Source organism: Terrapene carolina, unplaced genomic scaffold, assembly GCF_002925995.2.
Source record: "Terrapene carolina triunguis isolate 2854851 unplaced genomic scaffold, T_m_triunguis-2.0 Scaffold42, whole genome shotgun sequence".
NCBI classification, from domain to species: Eukaryota; Metazoa; Chordata; order Testudines; family Emydidae; genus Terrapene; species Terrapene triunguis.
The window spans coordinates 74,872,692-74,895,621 of record NW_020664393.1 but is presented as its reverse complement, the minus strand read 5'-3'; the positions used below and the strand labels follow the sequence as shown (position 1 = coordinate 74,895,621).

At 44.6% G+C, this 22,930-nt stretch overlaps 1 protein-coding gene across 1 annotated transcript in view; it reads left to right on the top strand.

Moving 5' to 3' along the window:
• PKHD1 (PKHD1 ciliary IPT domain containing fibrocystin/polyductin) overlaps positions 1-22,930 on the top strand; it is a 323,564-nt gene that overhangs the window by 274,876 nt on the left and 25,758 nt on the right. Inside the window, exon 49 of the mRNA XM_029911885.1 lies at positions 12,309-13,335. Coding sequence (XP_029767745.1) covers positions 12,309-13,335 — 1,027 coding nt within the window. The remainder of the gene's footprint in view (positions 1-12,308; positions 13,336-22,930) is intronic.

Below are 22,930 nucleotides of genomic sequence, written 5' to 3'. Positions count from 1 at the left end.
CACCCTGATGTCAGGGACTACGGACAAGATAAACTTAGAATGTAAAAATCAGGTTCCACATGAACAGCACACGGGCAGACCATGCTGTACAGGGGGATTGGTTCCTGCAGAGTGACCAAGCCATTCCAAAAATATGTGATTTAATGTATAGGAAATGCAATGTGATGTGTAAATGTGTATAAAGGAAGAGGTTGTCTGTGTAACTTCTGATGTGTGGCACGCCCTATACCCTCTCCTATGCCAGGGTCGAATTGAGTGTTTTGGATCCCAAAGAACTGGATGAAGTGTTCTCTCAGAATTGGACAAGGTGTTCTGGATAAGCCGAGTGGAAAAGGTCTCGGAGGGAATCCCAACGGCTCAGGAAAAACTCATCCAAAGATATCACAGGGGAAATTTGAGGACAACTGGACCTTGTTTTTGAAAGCCTCCAATCTCCATACAATGGGTGGTTACTCTACTTTCCCATTGCAGCTGGGGTGTTTTCAGACTAAACAAACCCATGTAACCCAAACTTCGCCATCAGTTAGGGAGGTGCCTTGTGCAACACAGTTAATAAATAAAAAGTTAAGAAAAATGAAAAGCCAGCCTCACCACTATTAACAAAAGACTCTTCAAAGCTATTCTTTTGCTCTGGGCTTTTACAATAATAAACTGGAAAAAATACATTAGAGAATGAGCTACTTCTAGCCACTTCATATTTCATTTTGCTTCTTGCTTCTCTATTTATTTCACGTCTTTCCTAATTACTTCTCAATTGTAGAAAGACAACATTAGGCCCAACATGTTTTAAATATATTCTCCCTAGCCAAAATAACTTCATGGGTTGTCTGAAATTTCAAGCTTCCCACTAGTAAGCCTAGAATAAAATTAAAAGGGAGTGTAATCTAGTAGTTAGAGCAAGGGGGTCAAGATTCTTTAGTTATTTCTCCTGCTCTTGTGCAAACTTTCTGTGTGACTAACCTTTCTGCCCCTCAGATTAATTGGGTACCATAATCCAGATATATGTTCTCACATACTTTGATTATATGCCTGCGATAACTGGGGACTGGATTTGATGACCCAGGAGACCCCTTTTAGTCCTATGTCCTATGTTTCTAAGTATAGTAAGAGTCTTAACTAATTAACATATGTACTGTGCTTTGAAGATGTAAAGTGACATCTTATTATTGTGCTTGGAGATCCTCAAACAACTGTAAGGTCAATCCTTCTCTAATGGAGTCATTCAGTTGACTTCAAGAGGAGAAGGATCAAGCCCCATTATCTAAGCAAAGTATTATATCCGCTATGTGCAGTAGTGACGCTGGAAGTTATTTAGGCCCCGATCCTGCAAACAGGCATTCATGTGCATAAGAGTTTGCTGGATTGTGGCCCTGGTTTGAACAAGTTCAGCCTTCAAGGACTTCACTGGGCTTACACCAGGACTGAATTTTGGTCCTGATATATCTAGCAGGACCTAAAAAGTGGATGTGTTGTGAATTTTGTATATGCTGATATTTTAGGAAGATGCATGCTGAACATTAAACAAACCCTTGGATTTTCCAGGAGCTGCTGCTCAGATCCAGCATTTTTTCCTCTCTAGTGCATGCAAAGTTTCTAACGGTTAGATCAGGGATCGGCAACCTTTGGCACGCAGCCCATCAGGGAAATCAGCTGGCGGGCCGGGATGGTTTGTTTACCTGCAGCGTCCGCAGGTTCAGCCGTTTGCAGCTTCCACTGGCCACGGTTCGCCATTCCAGGCCAATGGGGGCTGTGGGAAGCGGCGGTCAACACATGTCAATCAATACATAAGAACCATAAGAAATATTGCTATTGATAAGTTCATGCAAATGTGGTTAGTTTTGCATGGATAGAAAGAGCTGCCTAGTTTGGTTTGGGCTCTGTCTCAAAGTTTGCCAAGGGGAAGCAGAGTTTGGATCTAGGATTTTGGTTCAGCCCATTGCAGCAGTAATGGCCAGTGGCAAAGTCTGGTTCCAGGACTGAACTTTTCCAGAGGCTGAAGGTCTTCAGATCCAGGGGGTTGGTTGAGACCCAGCTTTGGCTGAAATTATTTGGACTGGGGGATTCAGACATGGGGGTAGACACCTGGCTAGACTGCAGGAGTAGGGGTCTCTTTAATATTTTCCAGTTGAATATGCTCTTTGCTTCTTTCTCACTGACTTTCCCTACCACACAAAGAATGTTATTAAATTATATCAGGAGTTTCCCAAGGCCACTACTTCCCATAGGTGCTGGAATTAGAGGTGCTGGCAGTGAGACTGCACCCCTTGGCTTGAGGTGGCTTACATCATATACAGGGTTTACCGGTTGGCTGAATGGCTATCAGCACCCCCACTATACAAATTGTTCCAGCACCCCTGCTTCCTCCAATGCCAGTAGCATCATTTACCTCTATATTTCTACAGATTTAGCTATCTACCTACTAGGTTCTTATACAGTGTCCTTTGTATCTGAATCTGATCCATGCTCAGGTTCCAACTCCTCTCTGTAATCCAAGGAGTGTTCAGAACCTGGACCCACCTCTAGTTATGAGAATTAAGATCCCTACTTCCCTTTGCTCTAACGGTCACTAGCAAGGTCAAGATGTCATTTTATGCTGCCTGCACTTGTAATGATTGAAACCCCCTTAGATCCCGATTCTGCACTCCATATTCACATGGAGTAGCACTTATGGGAATCATCCCATTGGCTTCACTGGGACGACTCATGTGAGTGAGTGCTAGTCAACATGAGTAAGAGTTGCACAGCTGGGTCCTTAATTGGTGGGACCTTTAAAGTCACAGTGCTCTGTATAACTCCACCATGCAAGGGAAAAGGATGTGGGACAAGGCAGCTGGCGAGAGAATGAGACGTTCATTCAAAGTGGCCAACTCTCACAATTTTTGGTGTGTTTCTTAAAGCCCCAGTTCCTGGAGGCATGCCATTGGAGAATCTCAGCTTTCATCGTGCCTTCTGATTGCAGAGAAAAGCTTGAAAACGTGACCTGAGTGTAACCTCAAGGGTCAAAAATCAGAAGGAGCACTTATTTATTTTATTTTGTTGTTAAATTTCATTATAGTTAAGCCAATTTTATGATTGGGGGGGGCGGACTCACGATTTTTAGACACTTGAGGTTGCCAATGCTGGTGACTTCTGTTACCAGCAGGGCCCTGTTAAGATTTAGATGTAAATATCTTCTCCTGGTTCACCCTGAAACGCCTAGCATCCTTTACACCAGGGCACCAGGGAATAGGTGCCGACTTTCTAATGTGCCCGGGGGTGCTCCCCCCTAGCTCCGCCCCAGGCCCTGCCCCACTCCACCCCTTCCCCTAAGTCCCTATGCACACCCTGCCTCTTCCCACCCCATTCCACCCTCTCCCCCAAGCGCGCTTGCCCTCGCTCCTCCCCCTCCCTCTCTCCCCCCAGTGCCTCCTGCACACCGCGGAACAGCTGTGGGAGGCGCTGGGAGGAAGTGGGAGGTGCTGATGGGAGGCTGCCGGTGGGTGCTCAGCACCCATCATTTTTTTTCTGTGGGTGCTCCAGCCCTGGAGCACCCACAGAGTCGACACCTTTGACCAGGGAACAGGAATCTGGAGCAGTGAGGAACAGAACTCCAGCTCAAGGGCTGCATGCTACACTCCTGCACAGCAGTCCCAGCTTGCTTTCAAGCCCTGCCTTCTGCATCCCAGCAGAGAAATGTCTCTGTGCTGCCTGGAGATCACCCTCATCATGAGTATCTAGTGGCCCAGCAAACTGTGTGAACAGGGCCAGCTGTACATGAGCTTTTATTGTTGCACTCTTGAGAGGTCAAATGGAACAAAAAGGTCTCTGCTCGGGGTGACCGAAGCATGGGCACACTAGAAAGATCGCACCTGACTGTTCCCCCCTTGTTCCCTTTTTCACCTTCACTCAGTTTTGGTTTTGAACCATCTTTCATGATGCCCTTCTCTTTGGTACAGCCAAATACCACAAAAAAAAAAGTGTGTTTGTTTTGGAAAGAAAGGGATTAGAGGGATAGAGGCAGATTCTCAGCCGGTATAAATCGTCATGACTTTGTTGAAGTCAGTGAAGCTATGCCAGTTTACACCAGTTGAGGATTTGGAGGGCGTGGATGGGTGGCTGAAAATTCTATGCCAATGGCTTGTCTCACATCATTTTCAGCACATCCACTTCTGATCCTGAATAGAACCAAGAAGTTCTAAGATGGATGGGAATGAAAAACAACGTGGTGGAAGTTTCTTGGGTTTTTCTGAACCTCAGTTAAATTTGTGGGCAAAAATTCGGGCTGGTTCTTGTTTTATCCCAGTTTTATCATCTTAGCTACGGATGGCTTTTTGCTCAGGAGGGTGGAAATTAGAGAAGGACACAGGCAGTAGGCAGCTGATATTGGGTGTATTGGGTGCATCACTAGTCTATGTGAAATCTGGTTGCACTATTGTTTTCTCATTCTCACTCCTGCACCTCCTCCAGACCCTCCCATTTATTCATTTTATTCACCTATTGCATTATGCCATTAATCATAATTGTAAGTTCTTCAGTGCAAGGACTTTTATTACACGTTTGTGAAAATATTTTTAAAAAATGAATTTTCCTTTTGCAGGAAATGTTCACATTTCAAAATCACTTTCCGGACTGAATCGGAATGAAAAGTGGAAATATTGAAAATTTTCACAAAATGAAAAATTCTGAAAAAGTTTGAATTGGAAACGTCAAAATGGAAAACAACTTGACATTTTGAAATATTGTTTGGTTTTAATCAACATTTGGAAGCAAAAAGTGTTATTTTAAATTGACCTGTTGAAACAAAAAATGTTGTTCTGGTTCAGAATATTGATTCAAAATGGCATTTTTTTTTGTTTTGACTCTCCTGATTGGCATATTGAAAAATTATGTTGAAATTGACATTTTCCCATGAAAAATAGCAATTTTGACAAAACGACTGAGAAACATTTGCCACTGAGAAACATTTTAAGGTTTAAAAAAAAATATCAAACCACACGTCTACTACATCTACATCTGCTGATCCCTGATTGGAGTCTCCATGAGCTACCACAATATAAATAGGCCTAATGTATTTGAAAAATGACTAGTGATTGTGGGTACCTCTGTTTCTTTCCTTGAGCCTCTCCTTCCTTAAAAAGGCCTGATTTTCAATGGGCAGGGCTCAGCAGTTCCTGAAAACTAGTCCTTTTAAAATATCTAAAGTGGGTACCCAAAAATGGAGACATCCAGAATTAATAGTCACTTCTGAAAATTGAGTCCATAATAAATAATTATAAACCAACAAACTCAGCTCTGTAAACGGAAGTTCAGTTATGGATGTGAACTAGAGCTAGATGCAATCTTTTTGCCTCGATATTTTATTTTAATTAAAAATTTCTTGTTTGGGGCAAAACATTCCTGTTTCCCAGCGGAAAACGATACATTAACCAATATTTGGTTACTGAAACATTTTTGGATTTCGAAACACCCAAAAGAGGTTGTGGGAATTTTTTGAATATTTCTTTTCAAACTATCTCACAAAAACAATTAGCTCTGACCTGGACATCCCCAAAAACGGCAGGTGCTTGTATTAAAGGTTTTGCTTGTACTTCAGCTTTAATGGAAAATCATGATATTAAAGCCCTTTTCTGGGAAATTCACTCTCTGGAGTTAGTTCCCATGATCAAGAAACTCTTCTAATTAGAAAACAGTAATAATAATCAAGTGGAATGATCCCCCAATTTTAGTTTGGAGTGATCATTTTATTTCCAAACTTTATTTTTGCAAAAGAAAAGGACAATTTATCTTTGCAGGAACTGCAGGCCAAGCAGGGAGAGAGAGAAGCTGAGAACCTTTCAGTTCATAATAAAAGCTGGCAACAATAGTCTTAATAGAGTTCAAGTTTATTTGACTAATACTTTCACCACTTGTCAGAGAACATAGTTTTCTTTGTGGTAACAAAACAAGCCCTTTCCTCTCTCATTTCTCCAGTGAGCAGTACAGGCACTTGTGGTGAGCACACATTACTACTAACTGTTATGATGTTTTCTGTCAAATTCATTTATTTATGCAACTGCTGTGGAAAGGCCTGAGGCCCATAAGCAGCCATGAAAGATTTCAGAGTCCTGGTGTGGGGTCATGAAAGGGAAAGCAAAGGGGGGGAAGCCTCCACTCCTTGTGAGAAAGGAACTGACACAGGAAATGGTCACATATGGCACAGATTTATTGTGTCCGGGACTTCCCATTCAAATCTCATTATATCCACAGCTCAGAGCAGTGCATGGCACAACCGCATTCATTTTGAGGTCTGGCATCTGATGAAATTACCGCTCTGCTTTCCAGCAGAGGTGATGGGTTTATCATTCCTTGGCGAGAGAGCCAGAGATTGGAATTGCATTTATAAAGAATGCTGTTTGCTGCCCCTTGCCTTTAAATTAAGCCATGGGTATCCGTTTGTCTAACGCTCAGTAGACAAGGTTATTGGTGAGGAGGAGGGGAAATAATCCTTCTGGGCTTTAAATACAGCTAAAGAGAAAGAAGGAATAACTTGAGGGGAGACCAAATGGGAAAAGGTGTTCGTAAAGACAAAAGCAACGCACTGTTCTTTTCACGGTAGGGTTGTTTTTCGAAGGTAGGATAGTTGAGGCAGCAAGATGTTTCTGTTTGAATTTTTCCCTCTTTAGCATCTTTTCTGCAGGTGAAATTTCCCCCCTCCCCACAGAATGCCCAACTATTTGAGATTTATGTGGCAAAACAAGCAGGGATGGGGGAATGGAATACTTCTTATTGTTTGTATTATGGGCGCATCTAGGAAGTCAAGTCCTGGACCAGGACCCAGCTGTGCTAGGCGCGGTACACACATAGAACAAAAAAATAGTCCCTGCCCCAAAGAGCTTCCAACCTACTCTTCAAGCCCATGGGCTGGCCATGGAGGTGAAATACAGACCCTCTGTGCTATTTCAGTCTATGGCATGAAGGAACAGCCGCAGTGTTCTCGCAATATTTCTTTGTTGTTGTTGTTTTGTAAGCCCCATCTTCTGAAATGTGTTGAACGTCCAGACTCGCCCTTCTCCCAGGCTTTCTGGGACAGTGTGAGTTAGGCAGGGTGTGATTAGGTCAAAGTGGGGAGCAATTTATTTATCTGGATGGGTTACCGGGACCTAGGAAAGTTTATAATTTGTTGCCGGTTTATTGGTCACATTTATTGTTATCCTTAATTGTTAATCCTTAATTGTTATCCTTAATGCCCAGCACAATGGGTTCAAGCACACTAGGTGTTACTGTCAAACATAATTAATAATATAAACAATGCAAATAATAATGCAAAATATAAATAATCATGTTTGTGCCTAAATCATTGCATGCACCCATCTAAAAACAAAATATATAGTATTAACAGACCAAAGCAATTATGATATTTGTATTCATTAATTCACTAGAGAGGAAGGGTGGTCCAGTGGTAAGGGCATTAGGCTAGGTCTTGGGAAAACAAGGGTCACCTCCCTACTCTGCCACAGACTTTCTATATGATCTTGGGCAAGTTAATCTCTGTGAAATGGGGATAAACAGAACTTCCTGACCTCACAGGGGTTTTGTGAGGATAAATCAATTAAAGCTTGTGAGGTGATCAGATACTGTGGTGCTGGGAGTCACATAAATACCATAGATAGTATATAAATACTTGTACTTATGTTAATACATAATTGTGTGTGTATGTGTGTGTGTGCAAGACTGTGTGTGTATTACATGCATTCACTCATGTTCACACACTCAATTATGCATTAATAACATACACTTGCACAATCATTTAGGCCCTCTAGTATATTCAAATACAGGCACACACAAGTTCACATGATCACACCTGCTTATGCACACACAGACTCCCATGCTCATGCGCGCGCGCACAAACACACACACACACAGAGTGGTATTTTCAAAAAGGGCTCAGCATTGGCCTAACTTGTGCCTCCATTGAAGCCAATGGGATTACTCACATGAGTAAAGTCACCTGCCTGCGTATGGATTTGCAAGATCCGTGGCCATGAGCTTCAGTGGGACTCTGGATAGGCATAAGAGTCTGCCTGTGTGGATCAGAATGAAGGATCAGGATCTAAATTTGTAAATTACTTATAGTGAAAATTCAGAATGAAGAAAAGGGGGCTATCAAAGATGTTTCTATGCAACAAAAAATATTAATCCCCCATTAATTTCACTTCCCTGTCCTGTTACATTTCTAAGGTCCTAACTTTAGGCCTTTTGTCTCAAAACTGGACATCAGCAGGTCAAAAGGGGGTAGCTAGTTTTGAGAAATATTTCCTCTTCAGCAAAGATGCGTGCTGTGCTGCCCAAGGCTAGTGAGTCACAATGTCTAAGCAGTGTGGCATCTATCCCATCCCCCACTCCTTTTTATATTTGTATAGCCATAATTGCAGTTAAATTAGAGAATAATAAGGGGCAAATTTAGTCAGATGGAAATAAATTTGAAGGAGTTTTATTTTATTTTGATTTAAAAAAAAAATCCTGAAGCCACCGTTTTTGTTTTGGTCAAAATTCTCCTATATTTTCCTTGTACCATGAATTGTGAACTATATCACGAAATGGGTAAAACTTCTTGAAGAAAATGGTGGTGTTAACCCAAAGGGAAAAATCATTAATGTTGTTGTATTCCATTTTAAATATAGAAGTTTTTTTTCATATTTTATTTTTTTAGCACTGGGAGATGGAGGAAGGACAGGAGAGCTGCAAAGGACTCAATGTCCCTTCAAGTCAAAACATCTATTTTAAAAATACTCTTTTTAAAAAAAGAAAAAAAAAGCCTTCTCTCCTGAATTCATTTTTCTAAATAACAGATACGAGATGTTGGTTTTTTTTCTTCCCTCAGCAAAGAGGACCCCCTCGGCGTATTTTTCTTTTCAAATGTGAAATGAGGTGGAAAATCCTCATTTCACGACAGGAAGGACAAATATTGACACAAAGTTAATATTTGTCAGTAGCCCTGGAAGCAACCTGAGTGTTTAAAAAAATAAATAAATAAAATAAGCAACGGGATTCGATGGTTTGTGAATCTGCAGAAGGGGAATCTGCTGCCTGAGTATAAAGTAAATAGATAGTCAACGCAAGCACACACCCCAATTTCTCTGCATTTCACACATGCGCACAAACACATGTGTCCACTGTCCCTCTCTCACACACAGACGTCTCTCTATATATCAGACACACACACACACACACACACTTCTCTCTCTCACATACACACACACACACACACACACACTTTATCTAATATCAGCCATTTAAAAGGAGGGCTTCTGGAATTTATTACTGTTATTGTTCATCTCCAATGTAAATAGCACGTCAGTTCAATATTCAGTGGTCACTCAGTATTTATTAAGTCCTGTCCACTCTGGCCTTTTTTAGAGGAAAGCCCCAGGGCGGATTAGCTGCTGCCCTTGACACGCTGTGTCACTTATCTATTCGCATTGATTATGAGAGTCAGCTGTGACCAGGCCTCACTTTTCCCTTCTCCTTTCAGCCCCCTTTTACAAGCACCCCTGCTTGGATTTTCATGAGGAAATAATCAGATTAGGCCCTCAGCAGCGAGTTCATATGGAGTTCTCTTTCTCCAATGTGCTACTAACTGAATAAACGTGTTTTGTGGTAAATTGTAAATGACATTATGATTACCAAGGCCAGCATGGGTTTCATTTAAAAGTGATCGAAATTGCAGGCCACAGCAATTGTGACTGGCAGATAAGGCCATTTGGAAGAAAGGGAGGGAGGGTGTTTGGGGGGGGGGCAACTGAGACGCCATAGAGCAGCTCGCAAAGGAAAGGAGCAGAGCAAAGGGAAAGTCCTGGGGATGACAAAATACAAGCAAGGTCTATTTGCAGACAAGTGAAATGTCACCAGGGAGGAGGGGGATGACTCGGCTGTTTCCAGGAGAGCGAATGATGAGATCTGTCAGGATTTATGGGTTGCCCGCTGTACAGTGCATGTTCCTTGTTCTCTGGGATTAAAAAAAATAATAATCTTTTTTGTGCAGCTCTTCTATTTCTCCCGTCTACATGAAGCTGCTGTTTGTTCTCCCCCTCTCCCCACATAGTATTGGTAAAGTGCCTGTGCTGGTGACCCTGGAAAAGAAGATGGTAGATGGATATCTAAAAATAGCTGCTCCCATGCAGAGGGCCTGGTTCTAATCTCACTTGCACCTTGTCTCCCGACCACATTCTATCAAGGCTGATATCTGTGTAATTTCATCATTTTCCTCTATGGCGTGCACCGCGAGGGCCCAGTCCGGAAAACACTCCTGCGTCTGAGTAACTGTACCTGAGTCATGTCCCGTTGACTTATGTAAGGGTTTGCAGCATCAGGGCCTAAAGCAGCCCACTAAACGAATCAAGGGTGGCTTCTACATGAAGATATATGGTAATCCCACTTCATGATATCCTGGGGCCGGGAGTTCTGGAGTGCTACTGTTCGCACTCCAAAGTGCCATTTCCTTTTCTTCATTTGACTATGTGGCCTGGCGGCAGGTGTCGCCTCATTCTCAGACTGTGGTGGAAGGCGAAGAGGACCACTCTATTGGTTTCATTGTCCCATTCTTTGTATACTTTAATGAAGATCTTATTTAAGGCTAAATTGCCCCAGTCTTTTCAGCCTCTTCTTTTATGCCTCTAACAATCTTTTTTTCTTAATAGTATCTTATTTCCCCCCCAACTTTGTACTGTTGCTGAGAAGCCAGGAAGCTGAACACGGTGGGCTAGATTGTAGCTCAGACTGCACATTCACACAGGGGCATCCAGGGGAAGAAGACTCCCACCTTTATGCCCAGTGCAGGGTTACAGGGTTGGATCCAGGCGTATTTCAGTAAGGGTCACTGCATCCCCCATCTCCAGAGCACGTGGCAACATGCACAGCTACCTCCTGCAAGAGCAGGGAGGAAGAGAGTAATAATTTACGGCAGTACCAAATTACTACCTCCCTGTAGCAAAAGGGGAACAGGAACCACAGTTCCTTCCCTCGGACGCTCCTGGAATTGCACAGCAATGTACAGCCCCTTACTATGGACTATGTTTGTGACACAATCCACCTCAGTTGAGAGGATTGCTGGGAAGGGGAGAGGAGAAAGCAAGGTGGTAATTCATGTCTGTCAAGGCTACTTCCCCACTCTGAACTTTAGGGTACAGATGTGGGGACCTGCATGAAAACTTCTATGCTTAACTACCTGCTTAGATCTGGTCTGCTGCCACCACTCCCAATGTGCTAATTCCCTTCCCTGGGTAGCCTTGAGAGACTCTTCACCAATTCCCTGTTGAATACAGATCCAAACCCCTTGGATCTTAAAACAAGGAGAAATTAACCATCCCCCCTCCTTTCTCCCACCAACTCCTGGTGGAGAAAGATCCAACCCCCTTGGATCTAAAAACAAGGAAAAATCAATCAGGTTCTTAAAAAGAAGGCTTTTAATTAAAGAAAAAGGTAAAAATCATCTCTGTAAAATCAGGATGGGAAATAACTTTACAGGGTAATCAAACTTAAAGAGCCCAGAGGAATCCCCCTCTAGCCTTAGGTTCAAAGTTACAGCAAACAGAGGTAAACACCCTAGTAAAAGGTACATTTACAAGTTGAGAAAACAAAGATAAAACTAACATGCCTTGCCTGGCTGTTTACTTACAAGTTTGAAATATGAGAGACTTGTTCAGAAAGATTTGGAGAGCCTGGATTGATGTCTGGTCCCTCTTAGTCCCAAGAAAGAACAACCCCCAAAACAAAGAGCACAAACAAAAGCCTTCCCTCCCCCCCACCAAGATTTGAAAGTATCTTGTCCCCTTATTGGTCCTTTGGGTCAGGTGTCAGCCAGGTTACCTGAGCTTCTTAACCCTTTACAGGTAAAAGGACTGTGGAGTCTCTGGCCAGGAGGGATTTTATAGTATTGTACACAGGAGGGCTGTTACCCTTCCCTTTATAGTTATGACAATGTCAAACATTTTTTATTATTATATTGAGATATACTTATCTCATAGAGCTGGAAGGGACCTTGAAAGGTCATCAAGTCCAGTCCGCTGCCTTCCCAGCAGGACCAAGTACCATCACTGACATCCCTAAATGGCCCCCTCAAGAATTGAACTCACAACCCTAGGTTTAGCAGGCCAATGCTCAAACCACTGAGCTATCCCTCCCCTGCTGCCCTGCTATACGTTTAGAACCAGGACATCTGAGAGAAACAGCTCCTTGCATCATCACACGTACCAGCATCACACAGAAAGCTGTACCATGCAAATAAGCAGGTACAGCACGATGTGTAGAAATGGCAGATCAGCCCATCCCTTTGTTTATTTGTTGTTAAACAGGCATTTACAGAGAAGACACAAAGTGCATCTACAAGCCCTCTACGCAAGGCTACTTCTGCAAAGACACAGACCATGCACTCGTGATCCTAGAAAGCTTGGACACTGAAGCAGACGGAAGGACGTCATCTCCAGTGGTATCGGTGACTGGCAGTTTTGTGGAGGCTTTCAGTAGTGGAGTTTCACGTGTATCTTGCTGTCCTTCAGAACATCCACCAGCTTTCTATTCGGTCTTGCCATCCAACAAGCTGACTAAGGTTTGCTTCACTGGTCTAACGCCTCCGAGCTTAAGACTCCGCCTCATCAGTGGTCAAAATTCTACCAGACTTCTCATAGCCATCTTCTACGATGAACCCCGTAGCCTTCACGTTTTTATGAACGGGAATTACATTCCACTAGCCTCATCTTCTTCCAGCGCTTTCTTAACTAATGCCATGGCAGGCGCCCACTCCTTCAGCTTTGAGAACAACCTTCTCTACATCCTCCTTCATGGCGATGACCCCATAGAAATATACACCAGCTTTTCCCTTCACGCTGCTTTTACCATTGCTGAGACCATTGGAGAGGAGGGTCAGAGAAGGGTGGTCCATCGCCTGGCTGATTTCTTGCAGATTGGACGGGACTATGTCAGAATAGTTCAGAGTGCGTCAGGGAGCGAGAGCACGTTAAAGGTTATCTCAGACAATGTTGGCAAGAGGACGCGTGAGTGCCCTCCCATGACACCTTGTACAGCCTTTTCTAGCAGGGCTGGCTGGGAGAAAACTCGGACAGGAGCAGCAAGCGTTTGGGTTCTGCAGTCATCTCATGCGGCTACCCCATTGAGAGTGCTGATCATTGAAATTGGAGAGCCACCAGGCCTTTTCAGAAATAAGCTTGTTCCCTCCTTGTTGAGCGACAGGTTGAAGAGCTTGGCCAGCACTGTTATCAACGCTCAGCAGACTGGGGATCTTCAGCGAGTCCTGGAGTTACCAATTGATACTTTAATGGTGACACAGTCTGCTTTGTCATCGCCACTAGGGGGCAGTGCCGGGTAAGCGAGTGACGTGTATGTATCCTTCAAAGCTCATTTATGATTATTTATTATTGTAAGATGTTGATAGTTTAAATTAGGGTATTTAATCACTGGAACATGAGAGGTATTAAATTCTCCATCACTCAGAGGTCTTAAATCAAGACTTGATGTCTTTCTTAAAAATATGCCTAGTCCAACCAGAAGCAGTTGGGCTGGATGCAGGAGCTGCCAGGTGAAATGCTCTGGCCTGCGTTCTGCAGGAGGTCAAACTAGATGGTCATAATGGTCCCTTCTGGCCTTAAAATCTATTAAACCTATGCATGGTATTCATGTATTCACACAGTCAGGGGCGGCTCTATGCTTTTTGCCGCCCCAAGCATGGCAGTCAGGCGGCCTTCGGCGGCATGCCTGCGGGCGGTCCATGGTCACGCGGATTCAACGGCATTTCTGCGGGTGATCTGCTGGTGCCGCGGCTTCGGCGTACCCGTCGCCCGAATTGCCGCCGAAACCGCGGGACCAGCGGACTTCCCGCAGGCATGCCGCCGAAGGCCGCCTGACTGCCGCCCTCACAGTGACTGGCAGGCTGCCCCCCGCGGCTTGCCGCCCCAGGCACACGCTTGCTGCGCTGGTGCCTGGAGCCGCCCCTGCACCCAGTGCCGGAGATGGGTATGGTGTGTTATAGATGAAAAAATGACAGGTTCCTTTCCTGAAAAACTTAGAAATTTAGACCCCAATGATGCAAACACAGACACATGCTTATCTTGACTGCTATGAGTAGAATATAACCTTGGGAGGAGACCGGTTAGCTGTGTTTGCTCAGCATGGAAAGAACAGAGCCAACATAATGCAAGTCTGAAGGATACCCACTCATAAACATGATAGCTGCCATCTTGGGCAACATACTGAGGACTGAACCAGGGGTCTCCAAAGCTAAATGAGTGAGCTACTATAGCTTGAGAGGTCTTTAGCTGGGGCTGCAATAGATAGAGCCCATCTGTTACTGCCATGTGCATGCCACCCACACCACCTGTCTGCGTGTGAAGGGAGGGCAGGCCCTGCATGGCTACTAGTCCCACCTTGCCCCGCCACACCACACACACACACGCAGGCAGAGGGGAACAGAACCTTGGATGTTCTCCTGTCCAAACACTAGCCAGTGGAGCTGAGCCAGGGGCGGGAAAGGTGTAATCTGTGCCTTGTAAAGGTCTGACACAGATTATTCCCCCTGTGGAGCAGAGAAGAAATAATAACTGCATCACAGTTCCTTTGGCTGGGTGCTCCTGGGGCAGCACAGGTTGCCCATTATAATATTTCATTGAAATAACCCACCAGCAACGAAAACAAAGAGGATCTCTGAGGATGTGTATTTAAGTGTAAAACATATTTGATGATGTTACATTTCTGTATCTCCCATATTCTCTCCCCATTGTGTTTCTGTATTGTCATCCCTCACTGTGTAAGCCCTGTAGAACCTGTAGAAAGCAAGAGGGCTTTAACTAGTAGGAATCTATAAAAATGCAATAGGATTATATAGAAATTACTCTAAAAACCTATACAATTTTATACAAAATGAGATCCTTTCTATAGGTGTTTGTTTGTTACTGTTTTTTTTTTTTTAAACCAGCCTATAGATCAAGGATTTAATTCACTATTAAATTCTATAGGATGATTCACCAAATTCTACAGGGTGACTCAGAACACATATAGAAAGTATTTTCTTTTCTTTTAAAGTCTGTAAGATTTTCCTCTCAGGGTTATGTCTAAAAGCTCATTCCTGCAAACACTTACTACTGGGAGCAGTATTAACCCCCATAAGCAATCTCATTGACATCAGTGGAACTCAATAGTAAGACCCAATAACAAGGGTCTTCAGGGACAGGCCCTAATTTAGGGCCTGAGCCTACAGAGGGGGACCTGGGACACACATTCACCAGTGAGATAAACTAACACCACCAACCTTGAGGAAAGTATTTGTCCTTCACTACTTGGGTTCCTCTGTAGTGTTATTTATTACTCCCCATCAGTCTTGGGCTTTATGGCATCACTTGTGGCTTTGACACTTGTGATATAATAAGGCCCTGGCTAACCTGTAAAATTAAATCAGATATTTCCTGTTGGGACATGTAATATCCCCTCTGTCTGTCCCTCATTAGAGTCTAGACAGTACACACCAGCACAGGCAGGGATAATGGGGTTGGGATAATGAGAGATTGTGTATTTTTCCACACAAGGGGGGAAATTTTCTTCCACACCTGTGTCCTGCAGAAACAAATGAGATTCAGAGATCTCTAGGGCAGACTTAACAACCTACACCAACACATGGCCAACACCACTGGAATGCCAGACCCACAGTTCTCCCTGCTTCGCAAAGCTTTGGGCAACAGAGATTGAGACTCTTTGTTCACAGCCCACAAGGAAATGGCTAAAGGTAGCCTTGGGGACCCTAGCAGCAACAACTCTGCATAACAGTGTAAGGCTGGTAGACCCCGGTTGTCGGCATCGAAGCCGGGGATCTCTGGAGCTTAGTGCATGAGCCTCTACCGCATGAACTAAAAGCCAACTGACTCTTAGCTAAGGCTGTAGCAAACTCAGTGGTCTCAGTGTCACTAGATGGGCCAGAACCCCACACCCAGAAGGTGGGTGGGTTACAACAGCAGAACTGTTTATCATACTGCCAAGTCTTTTTAAAAATAATTTGTCTCGTTTCTTTATATGGTTTCAATTTGACTACTTTTTTTAGGGTCAATTCATTCTGCTGCTTCCTGATTCACCAAGGAGAGAGGGAGATGATAGCTAATAGCTACATGGAAGACAGAGAAAGCACAATAGTAATATACCTTATATACCAAGAGTGTGTGTGTGTGTATGTGTGCATGCGCACACACACATACACACACACACATATATAAATTATTCTGTGTTCAGAGCAGGGTTTGCATAGTGCACAATAAATAAGGCCTGGGGCCACACATTGAACAAAGTGGATAAAGCAAAATATTGCATAGCTGCTCATTCAGTGAGCAGCAACCATCCTTGGCACTGAACGAGGCAGGGGTCCTATGGAAATAATAGTATGTCGTCATGTAGTTAAAGACTGTGTCATAATGCATCTGCACACTGTGAATTAATGGCTGGATTAAGGTTGCACAGGCAAGTTTAATTCTAATATGTCTTAGCTTTTGAGTGCTTGTGTGTGTAACCGTAACATTCTTTTACTGAAATTTACTGAAATTACTATACGTTAGGGATGTAAATATTGTTTAAAAAAACAGCCGTTTAAACTATTAAAATTATATCGGTTAACCATTTAATCATTAAGACGACAGGGGTCAGGGTCTGGGGTCAGGGCTGCTGCCCATCCCTTGTGTGGGGTCGGGGTCTGCTGCCAGCACTGCGCGGCTGGGGTCAGGGTCTGCCCAGGGCCGGCTCCAGGCACCAGCCGAGGAAGCTGGTGCTTGGGGCGGCAGCTTGTAGGAGGCGGCCGTTTTTTGGGGGGGGGGTTTGGTGGTGTTCCGCTCCGGCCACCCTGTAGGGGGCGGCGGTGCGGAGGACGGGAGCACCCTGCAGCAAGCCCGGCAGGGCAGTCCTCATCCTTCCCTCCCCGCCGACCAAAGCAGCGCAGAGCCCTCCTGGCAGGCGGCGGGGCCGCGAGGCAGCGCCCCGCTGAAGCCCTGGCCGCCCTCCTTCTCTCTCTCTCCCCCCTGTGCCCTCCCCCTCCCCCCTCTAGCCGGGGCACATCTGCAGCGCAGGGAGTCCCCCTGCACCCTGGCTCCGGCCCCGCTGCAGGGTTTTTTTTTTTTTGGCTTTGCCATTCTGGCCGCCCCGTTTTTTGTTTTGTTTTTTGTTTTGCTTGGGGCGGCCAAAAAGCCAGAGCCAGCCCTGGGTCTGCCACTTGGCCCCGCATGGTGGGGATCCAGGCCAGGGGCTGCCGCTCAGCCCTGCCCACCAGGGGTCCAGGGACTGCCGCCCGGACCCACACAAAGTGCTTGCAACCCCTCCCAGCTTGGTATCTTCCACAAACTTTGTAAGTGTACTCTTTATGCCACTACCCAGATCATATCTGAAGATATTGAAAAGAACCAGACCCACGACAATCCCCTGCAGGCCCCCACTCAATATGCATGGGGTTGGCAACCTTCGGCACGCAGCCCATCAAGGAACAGGAGTACTTGTGGCACCTTAGAGACTAACAAATTTATTTGAGCATAAGCTTTCGTGGGCTACATCTCACTTCTTCGGATGCATATAATGGAACATATATTGAGGAGATATATATACACATACAGAGAGTATGAAAAGGTGGGAGTTGTCTTACCAACTCTGAGAGGCCAATTAAGTAAGAAAAAAACTTTTGAAGTGATAATCAAGATAGCCCAGTACAGACAGTTTGATAAGAAGTGTGAGAATACTTACAAGGGGAGATAGATTCAATGTTTGTAATGGCTCAGCCATTCCCAGTCCCTATTCAAGCCTAAGTTGATTGTATCTAGTTTGCATATCAATTCCAGCTCAGCAGTTTCTCGTTGGAGTCTGTTTTTGAAGCTTTTCTGTTGCAAAATAGCCACCCGCAGGTCTGTCATTGAATGACCAGACAGGTTAAAGTGTTCTCCTACTGGTTTTTGAGTGTTATGATTCCTGATGTCAGATTTGTGTCCATCAACGTAATCCGCTGGTGGACCGTGAGACATTTTGTTTACGTTGACTTTCCACAGGCATGGCCCCCCGCAGCTCCCAGTGGCCCTGGTTCGCTGTTCCCAGCAATGGGACCTGCGGGAAGCCAATGGGAGCTGCAGGAATGGTGAACCGTAGCCACTGAGAGCTGCGGGGGCCCGTGCCTGCGAACAGTCAACGTAAACAAAATGTCTTGCGGCCCGCCAGCAGATTACCCTGACTGGCTGCGTGCTGAAGGTTGCCGACCCCTGCAATATGCCCTTCCAGCTTGACTGTGAACCATTGATAACTAGTCTCTGGGTATGGTTTTCCAACCCCTTTTTCACCCACCTTCTGGTAGGTTCATCTAGGCTATATTTCCCTAGTTTGCTTACGAGGAGGTCATGTGACACAGCATCTTACTAAAGTCGAGATATATCATGGCTATTGCTTCTCCCCAATCCACAAAGCTTGTTACCCTGTCAAAGAAAGATCTTAGGTTGGTTTGACAAGATTTGTTCTTGACAAATCCATGTTGATTGTTCCTTATTATCTTCTAGGTGCTTACAAATTGATTGTTTGATTATTTGCTCTATTATCTTTCCGGATACCAACGTTAATTTGACTGGTCTGTAATTCCATGGGTTGTCCTTATTCTCCTTTGTATAGATCGGTGCTATGCTTGCCCTTGTCCAGTCCTCTGGGATCTCTTCTGTTCTCCATGAGTTCACTGAGTGTATGTCTACACAGCACAGAAAAACCCATGGCTGGACTATGCCAGCTGACTCATGCTCAAGAGCCTCAGACTGCAGGGCTGTTGCATTGCTGTTTTCTTGGTACCCTTTATGTCCCTTGCTGGTTTAATCTCATTTTGTGCCTAGGTCTTTCTAATTATGTCTCTACATGCTTGTGGGGTTTATTTTTTGTTTTTATTTTTCATTCATCCTTCATAATGTGACCTTGTTCCCACTCTTTGTATGACTTGTTTTTGAGTTTCAGATTGTTGAAGTTCTCCTGGTTAATCCATGGTCTCTTACCATACTTCCTATCTTTCTATGCATTGGGATAAGTTGCTTTTGTGCCCTTAACAATGTCTCTTTAAAACACTACGAACTCTCCTGAACTTGTTTTTTCCCCCTAGCCTTGCTTCCCATGGGATCTTGCCTACGAATGCTCTCAGTTTGCTTAAGTCTGCCTTCTTAAAGTCCCATTATCTCTATTCTGTAGTTTTCTCTCCCACCATTCCTGGATTCATTCCAGTGACTTAGGAGTTAAAGGCTCTTTTGCCCATTACCAATCTCCTGAGCCATCCTCAAACTGAGCCTTATTTGAAGCTACCCTCTGTTTAATATCTACTGTACATAGTAAACCTATCTAAAAAGCCTTCCTTACTCGGAGTGTCATACCATGCCTGGCAGCTATGGAAATGCACTGATCACACTCCAGGGTGACACCTGTGAATTACAAGAGTCAGGTGATGAGAATTAAAGTCATACCCCTGCTGCAACGGCTGCTGAAACAGCAGCTGCTAAGGCAATAGCTCTCCAAGAGCCAGCGGATTCCAGTTCAGCTGCTAGGGTGAGGGTGGGAAGGGGAAAGCAAGGGAGAGAAGGGAATAAGAGAGATGGAACAGAAGGGGTAGCAGCAGAGCAAGCGGAGGAGGAGAAGGTAAGGGGGAGGAGTGGAGTGGATGGGAAGGAGCTAGGAGAGGGAGGGTCAATTCCATCTCACATATAACACCAGGCCCATCCGTATGGGAAAAACCGGGGTTATAGCTTCATTGGGGGGATATGGGGTAAATCAAGCTGCACTCTGATAGTTGATGACACCAGTACAGCTCCTCAAACAGGGGGGTGGGAGAGAGCGGGGGTGGGGGTGTTACTAACTCTCATTTTAAAGTGAATGGGCCTGATCCTGAGAAGCAGGAAGCAACTCCTTTAGGAGTTCTGAATGCCACTCGTGCTCAGGGATTAAACCACAGGTGATTAAAACCGTGTCACTTCTCTAATATATTTGAAAGGAGATCTGTCTCCTGCTCTCACCTATTTTACATAGGCTGCACACCAGCCAGGTTTCCCCCTTAACAATGCATGGGAGATGTTGTAGCTTTTGGAAATGAAGGGAGCGTCATTGCTGATTCTCATGGCAACTTGTACAATGATTTCCATGTGCTGCAGTCCCCACGTGCGTACAGCCGAGCTAAGTGGGGACATCACGACAGCCTCAGCTCGGAGGGGCTGATTTTCTCCTCCTTTACAATGGAGTGGCTCCCATTTTGAACCATGCATTTCCATGGAGTGAGACTAGTCAAATCGGTGTGAGTGAGGGAAGAATCAGGCCCTAAATATTGTAGCTTCCCCATTTCAGTTTGTTTTGAGCATTGCTTAATGCATCATTAAATTTTTTTCCCCACATGCCTTCTTTGTAGAAAGCTGGCGAGTCAGGGGTTAAATGTTTTTGGGTGCTGGGCACTTGGGTTCCTTTTCTGTATACCCTAGTTTGGCTGTAGGACTTCACGCCCGCAGGCCACAGTCACATTATCAGCTGGAAATTGGATAACGACAGCACAATGACAAATCCAGGTTGCTTGCAATAAGGTGCTAATCCCTTTGCTTTAATATCGGAGCAGCGTGTAATGATGTTTGGACATCACTCCAGTTTACTGACGACCCCACTGGGGCCTGCAATAGAACCTTACAACTGTCTAACAAGACGTCAGGTGACTGCCGTCGTCAAAGCAACGGACGGTGCAATCTAATCTTCCCTCCATCCCTTCCAGCTCCCAATAAGGCCCAGGTTATAGAAGTGGCCCATCAATGCTTGGTAACTCGAATCAATTAACGTTAATTCGCACAATGCTATGATGTATTGTGATCACTTTCATTTCGGAGAAGGGGGAAGAAATTGCTATAATTCACCTAAAATGAGGTTGTCTATGGTGCTGAGGTATTAATTGGGTGTCCATATTAAATGGAAAAGGCGCACAGTAGTGAAGGAAAAGTGGATGAGTGACTCTCTTGGCTGCTATTGACCTATCAGAAGAAGACAGTGCCCTTTTCCTTTGCTTTTATCTATTACAGTTTTCCCTATTGCGTGTCAAGTTGATGTATTATAAAAAATTCATTTGGTGACCTTTCACCCCCCTAGCAGATTAAACAATTTCACTGGGATGGCATCATTAACAGGGCCTTGCATTTAATGATGATTTCTCTAAAAGGCCACGGAGATTCGATTTTAAGCTAACAGATTTATTGCACTATTATAACATATCGTAAAAAACGGTACCACCTACGGTCTGGTTTTAGGATAGAAACTGTTTAAGAGTTTATATGGAGCTTAAAGTGGTATTACCTTGGGATATGCTGCAGCAGCAAGACTCTGACCTTCGGCGTGAGGCTGTTTACATTTAATAAAAGATGTTCCTCCGACAGTAAACTTAAGGAGTGTGTTAGGGAAGAAGCTTGGCTTAGTTCCTAGCCACTAGTAGGCAGCATGATGCGTACAGGTACTTCTGCTGGTTCCCAGTTAATAATGGATGTGACCAGGGAGCTTTCAGGATGTTTGTTACTGGTACTCTAAACTCCCCTCCCTACAGTTTTGGACCGTTCCGCTCCTACCTGCTCTTCAGGGTGCATGCCACTGAATAACACTGAGTGCCTGTTTTAAAAAAAAAAAAAAAGCAGTGCTCTTTTTGCTACAGAACATATGGCCCTGAAAACCGGCTAACTCCACCGTAATGAGCCACTCTGCTGAGTCCTGCTGCACTGCTGCTGTCTGCTTACCACTCAGGTTTGCATATGTTCAGCTGCGATGGGGAGCTGCGCTCCTCCAGTCCTCGGTACAGCTAGGGCCTCATGATGGTCGACTGGGAACACTTGGACAAGAGGGGAAGGCTGGCCTTATGGTCTGGGGTTTAGGAGATCTGGGTTCAACCACTGGCTCTGAAACAGGCTTCTTATGTATGTGACCTCGCTCTAGTTGTAAAACAGGGGTAATATACTCCCTTCAGCTGTTTCGATCCTAGGCTTGGATTGTCTCTGATAATGTGTATGTACAACACCCAGCACGATAGGGCAGAGATGTTAATTGGGGTCTTTAGGTGCTATTTTTGATTTATTTGTAGAACAATTAATTGCCTGAAAAGGCTGGGAACCACAAGTTAATCCATGTTCTTGAATATGTCTCCCTTACCCAATCCTTTCTAATACACTGGATTGCCCAAAATGCCCAGTTTTTAACAGAAGGTTTCTATTGCTTTTGAAGAAGAGAAACCCAAAACAATTAGTCATTGGAGTTGCCTTTTCTAGTCCAGTTTGGTTCAGAAAGGATAATGGAGTCACTTGTTTATTTATCCCAATTCACACTGTCATTCTGCCCCTCCTCTTTAGTCCCCTGAACTATTATATCTCCTCTGCTTAGCTCCCTGCCCTGAGAGACTCTAACCTCCAGGGCATGGGACACATGGCTTCTTTCAAAGCTTACTGTCAGCATGTGCTCCCTGCAGAATTAGCATATGGATTGAAGGGCCCAAGTTTTAGAAGTCTGGCCTAAGTGACTTGCCCTAAGTCAAAGAGGGAGGCAAATCAGAATACCTGGCTCCCAGGGTCATGTTCAGACCACTACACCACATTTCAATCAACTGCCCAGCCTTTGTAAAGGGACATTATTGATGTTATTTTTAAAGACCTCTTGCTTTGTTGCCAACAAAACCAAAGAAACTTAAAGCTGAAGCCTGCTTCCAAGCTGAATTTCTTTCTTCAGCTTTGTGCTGTGTGTGTGTAGGTCTAGGAAGGTTGTTTTTTCATTGTCTTGATGGGCTGCACCCGTGTACTAGGGAGGGGTCCTATCCTGCTCCCACGCTGCGCTGAGAGCCCACACGACCACTGTCCCGTCATTGTTGCTGAATGATATGAGCCATATTATGTGACTCTGAATCAGGAGTAATCAGTAGTCTGCATGTCTC